We start from the raw sequence: 16,663 nt of genomic DNA on the forward strand, positions 1-16,663 counted from the left end.
AACCATCCATCTTACTCTTAATCCATCATCACCATCACAGGGACCAGCTGGACCAGTAGCACCTCTCTCACCCTGTGGAGACATGTCGTTATCATCACTTAGAATGAATGTGGCACCGTGTCCTAAGTGGAGCACTATTACCCTACTGTCACGTGTGCACCCTCTCCTGCCTCTAGGTCACCAGGCTTCTCGTTATGGCGCATCTGTGCATAATGACACTCACCTGGACTCCATCACCTACTTGATTACCTGCCCTTATATATGTCACTAGGCTTACCTACCTGGTGGCAGGTAGCCTAGTGGTTAGAGTGTTGGACTAGTAACCGAAAGGTTGCAAGATTGAATCACTGAGCTGACAAGGTACAAATATGTCGTTCTGCCCCTGAAAAAGGCAATTAAGCCACTGTTCCTAGGCCGTCATTGAAAATAAGAATTTGTTCTTAACTGACTTGCCTAGGTTAAATAAGGTTATATATATATTTAAAAAACTCCCTTTGGTTTCCTTCCCCAGTCGTCATTGTTCCTGTTCCTTGTCGGTGCTGGGTTTCTTGTTTTGTTCCATTTATTAATTAAATGTTTTCAGTCACTGAACTTGATTCCTGACTCTCAGCGTACATCGTTACACCTACATAATGCATTACCTTTAACAGAAAAACTAGTGGACACTTAGTCTGATCCATGTTAGGGAATAGGGTGCCATTATATGGGACGATTGTGATACTATGTGAAGATAGACGGTAGTGATGATCCTGCTGTCTAACTAGAGTGTGTGACTATCTGTGAGTCTTGTCTACATCTGGATAGCTTGGGGTGATATCTTCTTTTGTCAGAGAGGTTCACATAGAGAGAGAGATTTATGGGACAATAGCCATTGTTACTCCACCTCTGTCCCATTGCATCCTGGGGAACCTGGTTGGCCCATTGGTCCTTGAAGGCCTGGGATGCCCTAGGGGAAGAGTCGGGTAAATATTACACTGACAAAGACACACACACACACACACACACACACACACACACACACACACACACACACACACACACAGTCTTACCGGTAGACCTGGTGTCGCAGAAAATCCTTCTTTACCTTCAGGTCCCTGAAGAAATAAACAGGACTATAAATTTACTAAATATACAGCAAATACACACACACACACACACTCACGCACTCACACACTTATACCATTTACATATCAGCAAAGACATTTGTGGAAAGTTACCCGATCGCCATCTGTTCCTGGAGGTCCATGAGGGCCCACATCTCCCTGGGAAAGACAATTAAAACATGATTCAGATGTGATTTCACACATTACTGTCCCCAAAAACATGGACGAGTAATAGTGTGCTACCGTAGCCTGAGAGAATAGGATGGATTACTGTGGATCGGAACAATGCCCTGCATTAACCACATTACACACACTAGCAAGCAAGCACACACACACCTCGTTACCCCTTCCTGAACTAAGGGGTTTTGCAATGTTACAGATTGTCGAGTTGTTTTCATGTGTCAGTAACTGACATCGTTTAAGCCTTGTGTCTTATGAACACTACAAATACAGGGGACATCATCTTAGGACAAGAGATATTTGAAGAGCCCTTTGTCATATTTAAGTAACTGCCAACATTTAAGTCTTACATTTACGAAAGAGGTCTAGTGTCCAGTCTTATAAGTGAAGAAGAAGTGGGACACAGTTTTAGTTAAAGTGATTATTCAGTCTTCTGAAATTATCAATGCCTTTGAAACATATTTTTGGGTGAACAATAATTTAGAACATTTTTACTGGTATTTCTCATTTATAATGTATTTTTTGAACGACCAACCCAAGAAGACTAGGTCTTCACTGTACGGTGCAGTTCCTGTAGAACTGTCACGACTTCCGCCGAAGTTGGTCCCTCTCCTTGTTCGGGCGGCGTTTGGCGGTCGACGTCACCGTCTTTCTAGTCACCACCGATCCATGTTTCATTTTCGATTTGTTTTGTCTTCATTGTACACACCTGGTTTCCATTCCAATATCCTTGTTCCCTATTTAACCCTCTGGTTTCCCCTTGGTTTTTGTGCGTGTTTGTTAGTTCACAAACAATACAAAGCTATCTGCTCAATCTTTCCACTACTAACCTGCCTAAAATAAGTAACATTTTAAATATATTTGATGGCATTTCAATTCAAAGCTATTTTGGAATACTGCAACTTGGAAATACATTTAGGGATAAATTCAGCTAAAAGCTCAGATCCAGCTTTATCAGTGACTGGTTTGACTTCAGTGCTGAAGCGAGAAAACCACAGCCTTCCTCTGTGACCAAACAGAATGACAACCTGCAGAAAGCCTTACACACTCAGAAATAGACTGATTTGTACTCTCTTATTCCAAGTACAACCCATCATGTCAAACATAGTTTTACTATGAAGTCACCTTGTTTTAAAGCTAATTTCCTGCAATTCTACACATTTTACCATGTCTTATGCCGTGTTCCTATGCTATCTGAGTGACTCAAACATAACTAAACCACTGGCAGGGGTCCCATGCCAGTGTTACTCATTTAAGTTTACACTGAAATATATATAGAGGAATTAACAGAGGAAACACTGCCATGTGGGAGAATACAGTGAGGATCCCCAAGGTCAGGAAGGATCAGCTGAATCTCGCAGGTTGTTGTCCCTCGGGTCCAGCTCTCTCAGGTGTGCGGGTTTAGAGCCGAGAACTGACACTAACGCTTCCCAGCGTCGCTTTGAGAGGTTACATCCATTCAGCCTAGACAATGGACCAAAACAATATGGTCACACACAATACAGTGTCAGGTGCATGCAGTGTGTCGATTGATACTATCGGCAAGACTTTTCACAGAGAAATGGAGATTGAACGTCATACACTTTCTCCCCGATTGGATCAACATGGTCTCCAGGTGAAAATTGCAAGCTAATTGACAAATGACAAGCTAATCTGGTGTAGAATGGGAGGAAGGTGAAAATTGAACATTTATACTTACAGAGCTGTTCTGGAGGTTTTGACCACTGGCAGCAACCTAAGAAGACATTCCTCTGATCTAGAGTATGTATTCAGGTAAAACACATCCAGCTCCTCTTCTGAAGTCAGTAACACAGGAAACCAGAGGTGACCACAGTCCAGCTGACAGTTTGGCTTTTGAGAGACTTCCTGAGCTCAGGTAGCTTTGGATCTCCTCCACTAGAGAATGGTCTTTTAGTTCATTCAGACAGTGGTACAGATTGATTCACCTTTCTGGAGGGATTCTCCCTGATCTTCTCCTTGACGTACTTGACTGCTTCCTCATTGCTTTTGCCAGTTGCCTCCTTTTTTGTTTTCAGAAGGCCTCGTAAGTGAGTCTGATTTAGACTCCAGTGTGAGGCTGAGAAAGAGGCGGAAGGAACAGGTTCAGGTGCCCGTTCTCACTCTGTAAGGCCTTGTCCACAGCACTATTTATGGAGGACGGTTTCTTTAGACATCTGATGTGTTCTGCTGGTGGTTTCTTGTTCAACCAAAACATTGACATTGTTGTTTTGGAATCTGATAGACACACAGTGAGCTCTAAAAGTGTTGAGACATTTTGTTGTTGTTTTTGTACTTTGGATTTGAAAAGATACAATGACGACGAGGTTAAAGTGCAAACTGTCAGCTTTCATTTTCATCCATATTGGGTGAACCGTTAAGATGTGACAACACTTTTTTGTACATAGCCCTGCATTTTAGGGGGCCAAAAGCATTGGGACAAATTCACTTATATGTGTATTAAATTAGTAAAAAGTTATGCATTTGGTTCCATATTCATAGCACGCAATGACTACATCAAGTGTGTGACGACACATTTGTTAGAAGCATTTGCTGTTTGTTTAGGTTGTGTTTCAGATGATTTTGTGCCCAATAGAAATGAAATGGTAAATAATGTATTGTGTCATTTTGGAGTCACTTTTATTGTAAATAAGAATATAACATGTTTCTAAACACTTCTAATGTGGATGCTACCATGGTTACAGATAATCCTGAATGAATCGGGAATAATGATGAGTGAGAAAGTTACTGAGGCATAAGTATCATACCCCCCCCCCCCCCTAAAAATGTCTTGGGGGTATATATTTGTGCGTCTGCAACTTATTTCCTACTTATATGAGTACACTCGTAACAACCTAAGCATTACAAAACATGTATTTTGATCAAATAAGCCAGACGTTGCAAATAAGCCATTACATCTTTTGTTAACCAAATTCAACACTCTCTCATTGACCTCCATACAAAAAAAAACTCCTCGCTTTGTGACAAATACGCCACCTGCTGAAGAAGATACATTTCGGGCCCAGCTATCCGTCCTGCTTCGCCTCTTCCTTTATGTCTCTGAAACCATTATTTGTTACCATTCCCTAAAAGATTATGTTGTTGTTACCTTAGTCCGGCTTGCAACCCAAAGTGTTTTGAGATATGTTCGCCTTGGTTGGTATTATCAGCGGAACAACTTAGTCCTTTTTGAACAGACTAAGAGGGATTTATCTATTTGACAAGTTCTCCGTACAATAGAAACGATGTATTTCCACTGTGGATATTTACCTGACACTTTGTATGAATGGAAACTAATATTAATGTAGCCTATTGTAATTACAGTAGAGTCGCCATTTACACTTTAAATACATCAGGAGGGTCAGGAGCATGTTGTGATAGCTAGTAATTCAAACTAGAAAAATTTAATTTCCTGAAGAAAAATGGTGTGCTTGCTTGTAATCAAAGTATTTTTCACGATAGTGTTATGTAGTGGGCTGTGTCGCGTTAGCGCACAGTTAGGCAAACATATTGACAGGATACACTTCCACACTCCATCCCCCAGGGGGCAGCTGCAACCTGGTCCAGATGCTGAGCCTTGTTGATAAGCACATCAGGTGCTGCCATTGAAGGTGATGGTCAGTCAGAGTAGCAGCTGGTAAGCTGTAAGGCTGCTTGGTTTGTTTTGGTGGTCATGAGACCTTTCGTTTGTTTTTGTCTTTAGTTTGGGGCATTTTGTATTTTTCCTTTTTGTTCATGTATTATCTCCCTGGGCACATACACTGATTTCTCACATAGATGCACATCTTAAATTAGGTTACTGACCAGTTAACTAGGCCTAATACCCCTAGACAAAGTGAGTGCAACCTTATCTGTAGGCTAATTATTGGGTTCCGTAACAGAAAGAAGGTGCAGTAGTAGTAACTATTAGTGACTGTAGAAGTCTCGGCACACTAAAATGTACAATTCAGTCAGAACAACATCCGTGGGTTAAATTGGTTTTGCTACATGGTATGTTACAGGGGAGATGTTAGAAACCAGTTGTTCAACCCCCCCCTAATGGTTAAGGAGTGGGGGAATCTGGATATATAATCCTAGATATGTGTTCAAGGGCAAGTTCTACACTTCCTAGGAAAGGACAGTAAAGAATGATAACAGACACCTGACCTTTGGCCCCACAGGTCCAAGGTGACCCTCTGAGCCTGGATGCCCAACCGACCCAGGTGGACCCGTCTCTCCTGCACGACCCCTTTCTCCCTGTGTGTGTGTGTGTGTGTGTGTGTGTGTGTGTGTGTGTGTGTGTAGATCATGGGGAGAAATAACAGTGATCATGAGGCATAAATAATGTAGTATTAAAAGGATTGATTCTAAATCAATACAGTCTCAAAGCTGTGTGCTGGTGTTCTGGTTACCTTGTTGCCTTTGACTCCTTCACAGTGACACATGGACTTCCCAGTACACGCACACTAGAAAAAAACAACACACACTCATTATAGCTGGCAAATGTTTCTAAAAACCCAGCACAGAAACACCTTCAGCGGAGAAACAATGATGAACTCAATATCCATTCAGTTAGACGTAAAACCACATTTTCCAAAGTTAAAAGTATGACTGTGTAGCTCAAGCAAAATAAATTGAAGTAGATTTGCAGAAAACCCTTCAATAGAATATGATAAACCAAAACATATTTCAAACAAATGTAACCTCTATGTTCTAGATATCTAGTAATGTTACTAGGAAATTACAAGGATTAAACAGTAAATTAATTACTGGTGAGATGTTTAGCGGGAAATTGATAAATATTTAACAAACAAAGGGCAAATTAATTTAAATAATGAAACATGTAAATAATGAAACAATGAATGCGCCCAAATTGGTGGGAGGTAGAGAGTGCATAACAACCCTGCATAACAGCCCTACATAGCAACAAGCAGATGAAGACCTTGTCTGGCCTATAGAATTGGGAATACTAGAATGCACATTAACCTTCTTATGATGGGATATTCTACTGGATATTCTACTGTATCTTAGTCGATGCTGCTCGTCCATATATTTATATATTCTTAATTCCATTCCTTTACTTAGATGTGTGTGTATTGGGTATATGTTGTGAAATTGTTAGATATTACTTGTTAGATATTACTGCAGTGTTGGAGCTAGAAACACAAAGCATTTCGCTACACCCGCAATAACATCTGCTAAACACGTGTATGTGACCAATAAAGTTTGATTTGATAAAGGTCAGGGTCAACCAGTGCTGTAAAATAATGAATTTGAAGAATTTATTTGAATAATTTATCTGCACTGCATGTTTGAAATGTATTATTATTTTTTATTATTTTTTACCCCCTTTTATCTCCCCAATTGTTAGTAGTTACAGTCTTGTCTCATTGCTGGCAACCCCCGTACGGACTCGGGAGAGGCGAAGGTCGAGAGCCATGCGTCCTCCGAAACACAACCCAACCAAGCCGCACTGCTTCTTGACACACTGACGCACTGCTTCTTGTGCACATCCAACCCGGAAGCCAACCGCACCAATGTGTCAAGAGGAAACGCCGTACACCTGGTGACCTGGTCAGCGTGCACTGCGCCCAGCCCACCACAGGAGTCGCTAGTGCGCGATGAGACAAGGATATCCCTGCAGCCTAAAACCCTCCCTAACCCGGACCACGCTAGGCCAATTGTGCGCCGCCCTGTGGGACTCCCGGTCGCAGCCGGCTAAGACAGAGCCTGGGCTTGAACCCGGAATCTCTGCTGGCACAGCTAGCACTGCGATGCACTGCACCACCCGGGAGGCCCACTGTATTTTTGTTAGCCAGTTCTAGAGGAATGATTCCATACATTTTTCACATTAACTGCCAATATGCCAACATTCCATTCAAACAATGCAGTCAATCCACAGTCATTCAGTTGATGACAGGACTTGGACAAGTTGTAAATACAACAAACACTGATGTTGTATCATTTAATAGCACTCACAGCTTTCCAAGAAAACAAAAATTGAGACATTTATGGTCTGTTTACATATTTATACTGTACAGAAAATGTGTATAAAACCCATATAAGTATGTATTTACAATTATATTTAAAAAAAATGTATTAGGTTGACAATAATTATATTACACAAGTTCTGATATATCATATGCCTTTTTAGAATAGAGGCCTCTACTGCCATTCATTACAATTAGACTGTTTGGATTTCTCCCATGCCAATATGGCTGCCATTTTCAACCCATTCTGGAACTTTCAGGGTTTAATTTAGAGGTTCTCTATGGTCTGGCCAGACCTCTAGTCCTCACTTCACCACTCAGCCATAAATAACTAAGTATCAAAGGAAAGCAAGTCAAGATATTTTTGCTTTTCTACTGTATGTATAAAGGCTACTTCTTATAGGTGCCCTGTTTAAATAGATAATTTTCATTTATTTTTTACTTATCTACTTAACACTTATAATTTTTGTTAAACTGCATTGTTGGTTAAGGGCTTGTAAGTAACCATTTCACTGTGAGGTCTACTACATTCGGTGCATACGATAAATACAATTTGATTTGATTTGAATTTCCCAATGATTACTTTTGTTCCTGCCCTGATACAGCTAAGTGATCAATTGCATCGTGTATTAATTGCTGGGCTGGGACTATTTTTTATTTTATTTTACCTTTAATTAACCTTTATTTAACTAGGCAAGTCAGTTAAGAACAAATTCTTATTTTCAATGACGGCCTAGGAACAGTGGGTTAACTGCCTGTTCAGGGGGCAGAACGACAGATTTGTACCTTGTCAGCTCGGGGATTTGAACTTGCAACCTTCCGGCTACTAGTCCAACACTAGGCTACCCTACCGCCCCGATAAAAGCCTGCAACCATGTAGCTGTACAGGCCCTGGTTTGGCCACAACTTGTTCAGTTGGAAATTATGTTCAATAATAGTATGAGGTTTATCTGTCATGATCATAAGTGTCCAATATATGGCTGTAGTGTATCTAATCAAGTTTCAAGTTTTAACGTCACGTGCACAGGTACAATGAAATGCCTTTCTTGCAAGCTTTAATCTCCTCTCTCGTTCTCTCGCTTTCTCACACGCACAAATGTGACCTTGTGTCTTAGGAAACATGTTTCTTTTTGAGAAAACAAGACTAGGAGAATAATTATCTGGTGCTGCTTCCCACGGGAAAAGGTAGTGTGGAAGATACGACATGCTATCATAGCCCATTCGTTGGCCCACAACAACGGTAATAATAATTGCGACCCACTTGGCACAGACATCAGTTCAAATCAAATCAAATGTATTTATATAGCCCTTCGTACATCAGCTGATATCTCAAAGCGCTGTACAGAAACCCAGCCTAAAACCCCAAACAGCAAGCAATGCAGGTGTAGAAGCACGGTGGCTAGGAAAAACTCCCTAGAAAGGAGTTTCAGTTCAATGTCTACCGTAGTTTTAATTCATATTTGGCTGTTATCAACTTACGTGAATTCATCGTGAAATCAACAATTCACCATGCCATTGGATTTAGGTCAAAAGAGAGTGAATTCTCTTACACTGAGGACTTAAACAAAAAAAAATCCAATCATTTTTCCATGTTGATTCAACCAGTTTTTTGGTCAGTGGGTTTCCCTTGACTCCCATAATCAACAGATAATATGTTGAGTTACCTATTACATCATTTAGGTGAACTAACTTTAGGTGAACCCCCTCCACAGTATCTGCTGGAGCCTGGCAGTGTGATGGCAGACAGAATCATTTTACCATAGCTGCGAGAAGTAGTTTCGGGGTTGGGGTTCTGCGTTTGTAAAAAAATGTTTTGTAAATTTCGGGAATTTTATTTTCGGGGGGGGGGGTGCTGAAAAAATATATTTGACCACACTACAGACGCTACATCGTTCCAGATGCTATTTCGGTCCGCTAATACAGCACTATTAAACACCCAGTGCAAGACTGTAGTGAAAAAATATATTTTTCACCCAAAAAAAAATCTTTATTCAGATTTTTCAGCACCCTTACTTCCCGCGGCTATGCATTTTACAGACACCAAATGGCTACAGATACTATATGTCTACAGACACTATATGTCTACAGACACTATATGGCTACAGATGCTGTATGGCTACAGACACTGTATGGCTACAGACACTCTATGTCTACAGACACTATATGGCTACAGACACTATATGGCTACCGACGCTATAAGGCTACAGACACTATATGGCTACAGACGCTATAAGGCTACAGACACGATATGGCTACAGACGCTGTATGGCTACAGACATCAAATGGCTACAGACGCTGTATGGCTACAGACACTATATGGCTACAGACGATGTATGGCTACAGACACTATATGGCTACAGACGATGTATGGCTACAGACACTATATGGCTACAGACGATGTATGGCTACAGACACTATATGGCTACAGACACTATATGGCTACCGACGACTGTATGGCTACAGACACTATATGGCTACAGACGACTGTATGGCTACAGACACTATATGGCTACAGACGATGTATGGCTAAAGACACTATATGGCTACCGACGCTGTATGGCTACAGACACTATATGGCTACCGACGCTGTATGGCTACAGACACTATATGGCTACCGACGCTGTATGGCTACAGACACTATATGGCTACCGACGCTGTATGGCTACAGACACTATATGGCTACAGACACTGTATGGCTACAGACGATGTATGGCTACAGACACTATATGGCTACAGACACTATATGGCTACAGACACTATATGGCTACCGACGACTGTATGGCTACAGACACTATATGGCTACAGACGATGTATGGCTACAGACACTATATGGCTACCGACGCTGTATGGCTACAGACACTATATGGCTACCGACGACTGTATGGCTACAGACACTATATGGCTACAGACGATGTATGGCTACAGACACTATATGGCTACAGACGATGTATGGCTAAAGACACTTTAATCTACAGACGATGTATGGCTACAGACACTATATGGCTACAGACACTATATGGCTACCGACGACTGTATGGCTACAGACACTATATGGCTACAGACGATGTATGGCTACAGACACTATATGGCTACCGACGCTGTATGGCTACAGACACTATATGGCTACAGACGATGTATAGCTACAGACACTATATGGCTACAGACACTATATGGCTACAGACACTATATTGTTCCAGACACTATATCGTTCCAGACACTATTTCTACAGACACTATATTGTTCCAGACACTATATGGCTACAGACACCAAATGGCTACATACACTATATGGCTATAGACACTATATGGCTACATACACTATATGGCTACAGACACTATATGGCTACAGACACTATATGGCTAAAGATGCTATCGTTCCAGACACTATTTCTACAGACACTATATCGTTACAGACACTATATCGTTCCAGACACTATATTGCTACAGACACTATATCGTTCCAGACACTATATGGCTACAGACACCAAATGGCTACAGACACTATATGGCTATAGACACTATATGGCTACATACACTATATGGCTACAGACACTATATGGCTACAGACACTATATGGTGCCAGACACTATATGGCTACATACACTATATCGTTCCAGACAATATATCAATCCAGACACTATAACGTTCCAGACACTATATGGCTACAGACACTATATGGCTACAGACACTATATGGCTACAGACACTATATGGCTATGCTTTTCACCATATGCTCCTATGAGGCTTTTCACTGTGAACACTTTTTATATTCATTGATGATTTGCTGCTTTAGTGTCTATCGGTCCTTGTTGTGTTTTTATTGTGAATGTATTGGTGATGTAAGTATTTGCTGGTGCAATCAAATATCCCCTCTGGTGGACTAATAAAGTACTATCTGATCTCCTTCAGGATAATGTCCCATCTGACCCCGAAGTGTCCAATGACCACTGGAGGAAGACTAAAAACAGGAGGTCTTCCTGGTCAGGTCAGATGTTCAGGAATAAACCCTGGCCCTACAGGTCTCCTGTATAGGAATAAAGCCTGGCCCTACAGGTCTTCTGTATAGGAATAAATCCTGACCATACAGGTCAGATGGTCAGTAATAAATCCTGGCCCTACAGGTCTGGTGTATAGGAATAAATCCTGGCCCTACAGGTCTCCTGTATAGGAATAAATCCTTACCCTACAGGTCTCCTGTATAGGAATAAATCCTGGCCCTACAGGTCAGATGGTCAGGAATAAATCCTGGTTCTACAGGTCAGATGGTCAGGAATAAATCCTGGCCCTATAGGTCTGGTGTATAGGAATAAATCCTGGCCCTACAGGTCTGCTGTACAATGTCTAGATAAATCCAATATAAGGGGTTTTCAAACATGTTGTAGCATCATGATGACTGTACAGGTTAAAGTGGAAGAATGGAATGGGGAGTTCCAAAGTTTGGACATTCTTCAGTATGAAAGCACAATATTAGCAGTAGCCTCCTCTCCCCACCCCTCCCCTCATTTTATGTGCTGTCCTTGGCCTTGGACCTGGATTCAAATATTTTGTTTTCAGTCAAATACTTTTGCTGCACCTGACTGAGCTGAAATTGTGCCAAAAGTATAAACACTTCCCATCTGGCACTCCAGGCTACAGACACTATATGGCTACAGACGCTATGTGGCTACAGACACTATATGGCTACAGACATTGTATGGCTACAGACACTATATGGCTACAGACACTGTATGGCTACAGACACTATATGGCTACAGACATTGTATGGCTACAGACACTATATGGCTACAGACACTGTATGGCTACAGACACTATATGGTTACAGACACTATATGGTTACAGACACTACATGGTTCCAGACACTATATGGCTACAGACACTATATGGCTACAGACACTTCCTGGTCATGTCAGATGGCCAGGAATAAATCCTGGCCCTACAAGTCTGCTGTTCAGGAATAAATCCTGGCCCTACAAGTCTGCTGTTCAGGAATAAATCCTGGCCCTACAGATCTGCTGTTATATGAATACATCCTGGCCCTACAGGTCTGCTGTATAATGTCTAGATAAATCCAATATCTAGCTCTGAATATCTCATAAGGGGTTTTCAAACATGTTGTAGTTTCATGATGAGTCTACAGGTTAAAGTAGTATTAGCAGCAGACTCCTCTCCCCATCCTTCCCCTCCTTTCAGGTGTTGTCCTTGACCTCGGACCTTGATTCTAATTGTGTTTGTTGTCAATCAAATACTTTCGCTGCACATGTTACGTCTGCTCCCGCTCCCCCTCTCTGGCGCTCAATGTCGCCAGGCTGCTTATCGTACACCTGTTACCATTGTTACGCGCATCTGGGCTTCATCAGACTCAAGTGGACTCCACCACGTTATTAATTACCTCCCCTATATCTGCCACTTTCCCGAGTCAACATTATATTATGCTATGTGTCCCTTGTTTCCTGTCTGTTTATTCATTAAACATTCTCTCCCTGTACTTGCTTCTCGTCTCCCAGCCTCTGTCCTTACAGAATGCTGACTCCACAATTTGAAGCATCAGGGAGTTTTATGTTTTTGTTGGTGATGTCGGGTCCGGATGCCGCTGCCGAAGCAACCGGGACGCCTCAGCTGGCTCGAGAGGCTCAGAAGCCTCAGTTGGCTCGTCGGGCTCCCACGCCTCGCCTCAGCTCTCCCGGGGGGGGGGGGGGGGGGGTACTGTCACGTCTGCTCCCACTCCCCCTCTCTGGCACTCGAGGTCTCCAGGCTGTTTATCATTACACACACCTGTCACCATCGTTACGCACATCAGCACTTCATCAGACTCGCCTGGACTCCATCACGTTATTAATTACCTCCCCTATATTTGTCACTTCCTCAGTTTCTTTCCCGAGTCAGCATTAATGTTGTTATGTGTTCCTTGTCCAGACGCTGGTCGTGTTTTGTTTCCTGTCTGCTTATTCATTAAATATTCACTCCCTATACTTGCTTCTCGCCTCCCAGCGTTTGTCCTTACAGCACAAGACAGAGCTGAAATTGTCCTAAAAGTATAAACACTTGCAATCTGACACTCCAGTCAGGCATCCTTGTGTGCACCTACATTGTAAACTTTCATTCACACAATAGGCTAGGTTGTAGCAACCTCATGATTGCTATAAGGAAAATTTGAGAATCATGTAGTAGCCTAAACCTATTGATGTTCCATTGAACTGAGTGAATGGAATACGAATGACAGTCACCCAATATGATCTAATAGAAATAAGGCCATGCTCATGAAAAAAATGTAAATGTTATCTCATCTTAAACGGCATCGACCGCCACTGCGTGATGAAGTTAAGACCCGATGCCTGCTCCCTAACAAAGCGTAGTGAGGAGATGAAAGAGAATAAACGTGGATAGAAAAAGCACACGCTCTCTTTCAAACTGACCCTTTATTTAATATGACAGTGGTTCCACACGTTCTTGTGGCACAAGTTGTGTGGGAAAAATATTTGTTGTATTTTTTTTCTTTTACATTTCATTAAGTTCTTGCTATTAAAATATGTGTGTTGACTGTGATCGGGTAGGTTTGTCTTGTCTGTTTAATTAACAAAATAACCAACTTTTGAATTTCATGGCTCCACAGACCCCTAACATAGGTCTAATAAACTCAAAATATGCTCTTCTATTCTTTTGAAAATACATTTTAATAGTTTTAAAATGTTTCTTAGGACCTGCCTAAACAAATGAATAACATATTTATTTTTGACGGTGTATATTCTCAATGGAGTTATTAAAATAGATGCCCACTCAGATCTGTACACTCGTCCTCGGCATGCCGGCATGGTACATTATAAAAGGTGTATGGTAAAAATGGGTCATATAAACATTGCCCAGTTTTTTTTACAGGCAAAATACCATTAATCCTTTGTGAAAGCAGTATACTGTAAGTGTCCCCCATACTCAGACTAAACACATGCATACTGTACCATCCTCCTTCCTGTGTTCCCCAAAAGGCACTTGTTGACCCCCTCAAACTTGACCTAGTATGGACAGGTGAAAACACTCAAGTCCCAATGTACTTATGGCACCACAAACAAACACACTGGGACTCGCACACGTCTGTTTACCGGCCCATCCACACGATGGACGCTGTTTGCACATCAACACAAACATCGTGGACCACCGGTGTATAAACATGACGTTTTCAAGCCAGATCAAGACATTAAGTACAGTGTGTTCATCTTTAATAGCTTTTAGCAGATTGTATGTTTGTGAGACGCTGACTTACTTTACATGAAAGGAAATTTACTAGAATGATGGGACAAGTGAAGTGAGTTACACCAAACATCCACTCCAAACATAGCCACACAGCAAATGATCCAGTGTTGAATCAACACAGTGTTAAATTTAATACTGGTCCTGTGTCCATATGGGCCCACACTTTTCAGTGTTCAATGAACACACCACTTAGTGTAAAGCCTTATTTGCATTTTTCTCAGAGTGCCTTGCCGTTGTTAGTTACAGAGACATGGTTGTTGCATTCCTCCATTTTCCATCGTGTGGCCTTCGCCAAGTGAGATCCTAAGCAAATATAAATATTGTTAAAATATAATTCTACCTTGACCATCTAAACGGGAACAACTATTTCAGTAACGGGTGCAATAAGCCCAAGAAACAGAAAAATGTATGTTATTTACACTACCGGTCAAAAGTTTTAGAACACCTACTCATTCAAGGGCTTTTCTTTATTTTTACTATTTTCTACGTTGTAGAATAATAGTGAAGACATCAAAACAATGAAATAACACATATGGAATCATGTAGTAACCAAAAAAAAGTGTTAAACAAATCAAAATATATTTTAGATTGTAGATTCTTCAAAGTAGCAACCCTCTGCCTTAATTAATGACAGCTTTGCACAGTCTTGGCGTTCTCTCAACCAGCTTTGTGAGGTAGTCACCTGGAATGCATTTCAATTAACAGGTGTGTCTTGTGAATTTGTGGAATTTCTTTCCTTTTTAATGTGTTTGAGCCAATCAGTTGTGTTGTCACAAGGTAGGGTGGTATACAGAAGATAGCCCTATTTGGTTAAGGACCAAGTCGATATTATGGCAGTTCAAATAAGCAAAGAGAAATGACAGTCCATCATTACTTTAAGACATGAAGGTCAGTCAATACGGAACATTTCAAGAACTTTGAAAGTTTCTTCATGTGCAGTTGCAAAAACCATCAAGCGCCTTGATAAACTGGCTCTCATGAGGACCGCCACAGGAAAGGAAGAGCCAGAGTTACCTCTGCTGCAGAGGATAAGTTCATTAGAGTTACCAGCCTCAGAAATAGGCAATTAACTGCACCTCAGATTACAGCACAAATAAAATATTTTGGGATTTGTTTAAAACTTTTTTGCTTACTTCGTGATTCCATATGTGATATTTTATAGTTTTGATGTCTTCACTATTATTCTAAAATGTAGAAAATAGTACAAATAAAGAAAAACCCTTGAATGAGTAGGTGTTCTAAAACTTTTGACCGGTAAAGATTTGATCCTGTAAATATTTTTCTAAAGCTATGGTAAAATGTCTTGTTCAAATATATCACCAAATCATTTGACTGTTTCTGAAAGGCGTTCTACGATCCATGAATAAGAACGACAGCAGTTGACAAACACCTGAATATCTTTGGCCACTGTGCAACTTTAGAACCCCAACTCAGAGGGTCACATTTTGAATGCAGTATATATCGTAAAGGATTATTGCATTTTTCATAGATATTTCATAAGACCTACATAGATGCTTCATAAATCATTATTTCTTAGGGTGACAGGTCTTTATTTGTCTTAGGGTGACAGGTCTTCATTCAACTGGTTATTTTCCAAATCCTAATATGACATTTGCTTATAAATTATTAATAAAACATCTATGTAGGCTTTATTAAGGGTGTATGAAAGCTTAATAAGAAATGTGTTTTATGACCATTCTGATCATAAATGACCTACTGAGGTACACGAGGCCTTGCTGTCAGGTTTGGGGTCAGTTCCATTCCAATATAATCATTTCAGGGGATGAATTTAAATTCATGTGGATGTAAAAAAAAAAATATATATATATATATATAGAATTTCATTTGACCCCAGTCCTGTTTACAAGAGAAAACACCAGAGTCTACTTCACACCTGACACTCATAGGGCATGTTTCCCAGACACGATGTTAAGTCTAAATATAGTCCTGGACTAATTAGCAGTCTCCATTAAACATGATTTTCAGTCCAGGACTAGGCCTAATCTGTTTCTGGGAAACCGGCCCATAGAGCCTGGTAGCCTACTAAACCTTCTGGCCTATATAGCCTGGTAGTCCTACTAAACCTTCTGCCCTATACAGCCTGGTAGCCTACTAAACCTTCTGGCCCATAGAGCCTGGTAGCCTACTAAACCTTCTGCCCTATATAGCCT

The 16,663-nt window shown here is 41.0% G+C and overlaps 1 protein-coding gene across 2 annotated transcripts in view; it reads right to left on the bottom strand.

The window, feature by feature from the left end:
• LOC110509050 (collagen alpha-1(I) chain) overlaps positions 1-16,663 on the bottom strand; it is a 59,688-nt gene that overhangs the window by 40,990 nt on the left and 2,035 nt on the right. For both annotated transcript variants that reach the window (XM_036966668.1, XM_036966669.1), the window contains exons 2-7: positions 5,672-5,725; positions 5,427-5,516; positions 1,218-1,262; positions 1,050-1,094; positions 884-946; positions 16-72 (exon numbers count right to left, since the gene is read on the bottom strand). In XM_036966668.1, the coding sequence (XP_036822563.1) occupies positions 16-72; positions 884-946; positions 1,050-1,094; positions 1,218-1,262; positions 5,427-5,516; positions 5,672-5,725 (354 nt within the window). The remainder of the gene's footprint in view (positions 1-15; positions 73-883; positions 947-1,049; positions 1,095-1,217; positions 1,263-5,426; positions 5,517-5,671; positions 5,726-16,663) is intronic.

Source organism: Oncorhynchus mykiss, chromosome 28 (assembly GCF_013265735.2).
Source record: "Oncorhynchus mykiss isolate Arlee chromosome 28, USDA_OmykA_1.1, whole genome shotgun sequence".
Taxonomy (NCBI): domain Eukaryota; kingdom Metazoa; phylum Chordata; class Actinopteri; order Salmoniformes; family Salmonidae; genus Oncorhynchus; species Oncorhynchus mykiss.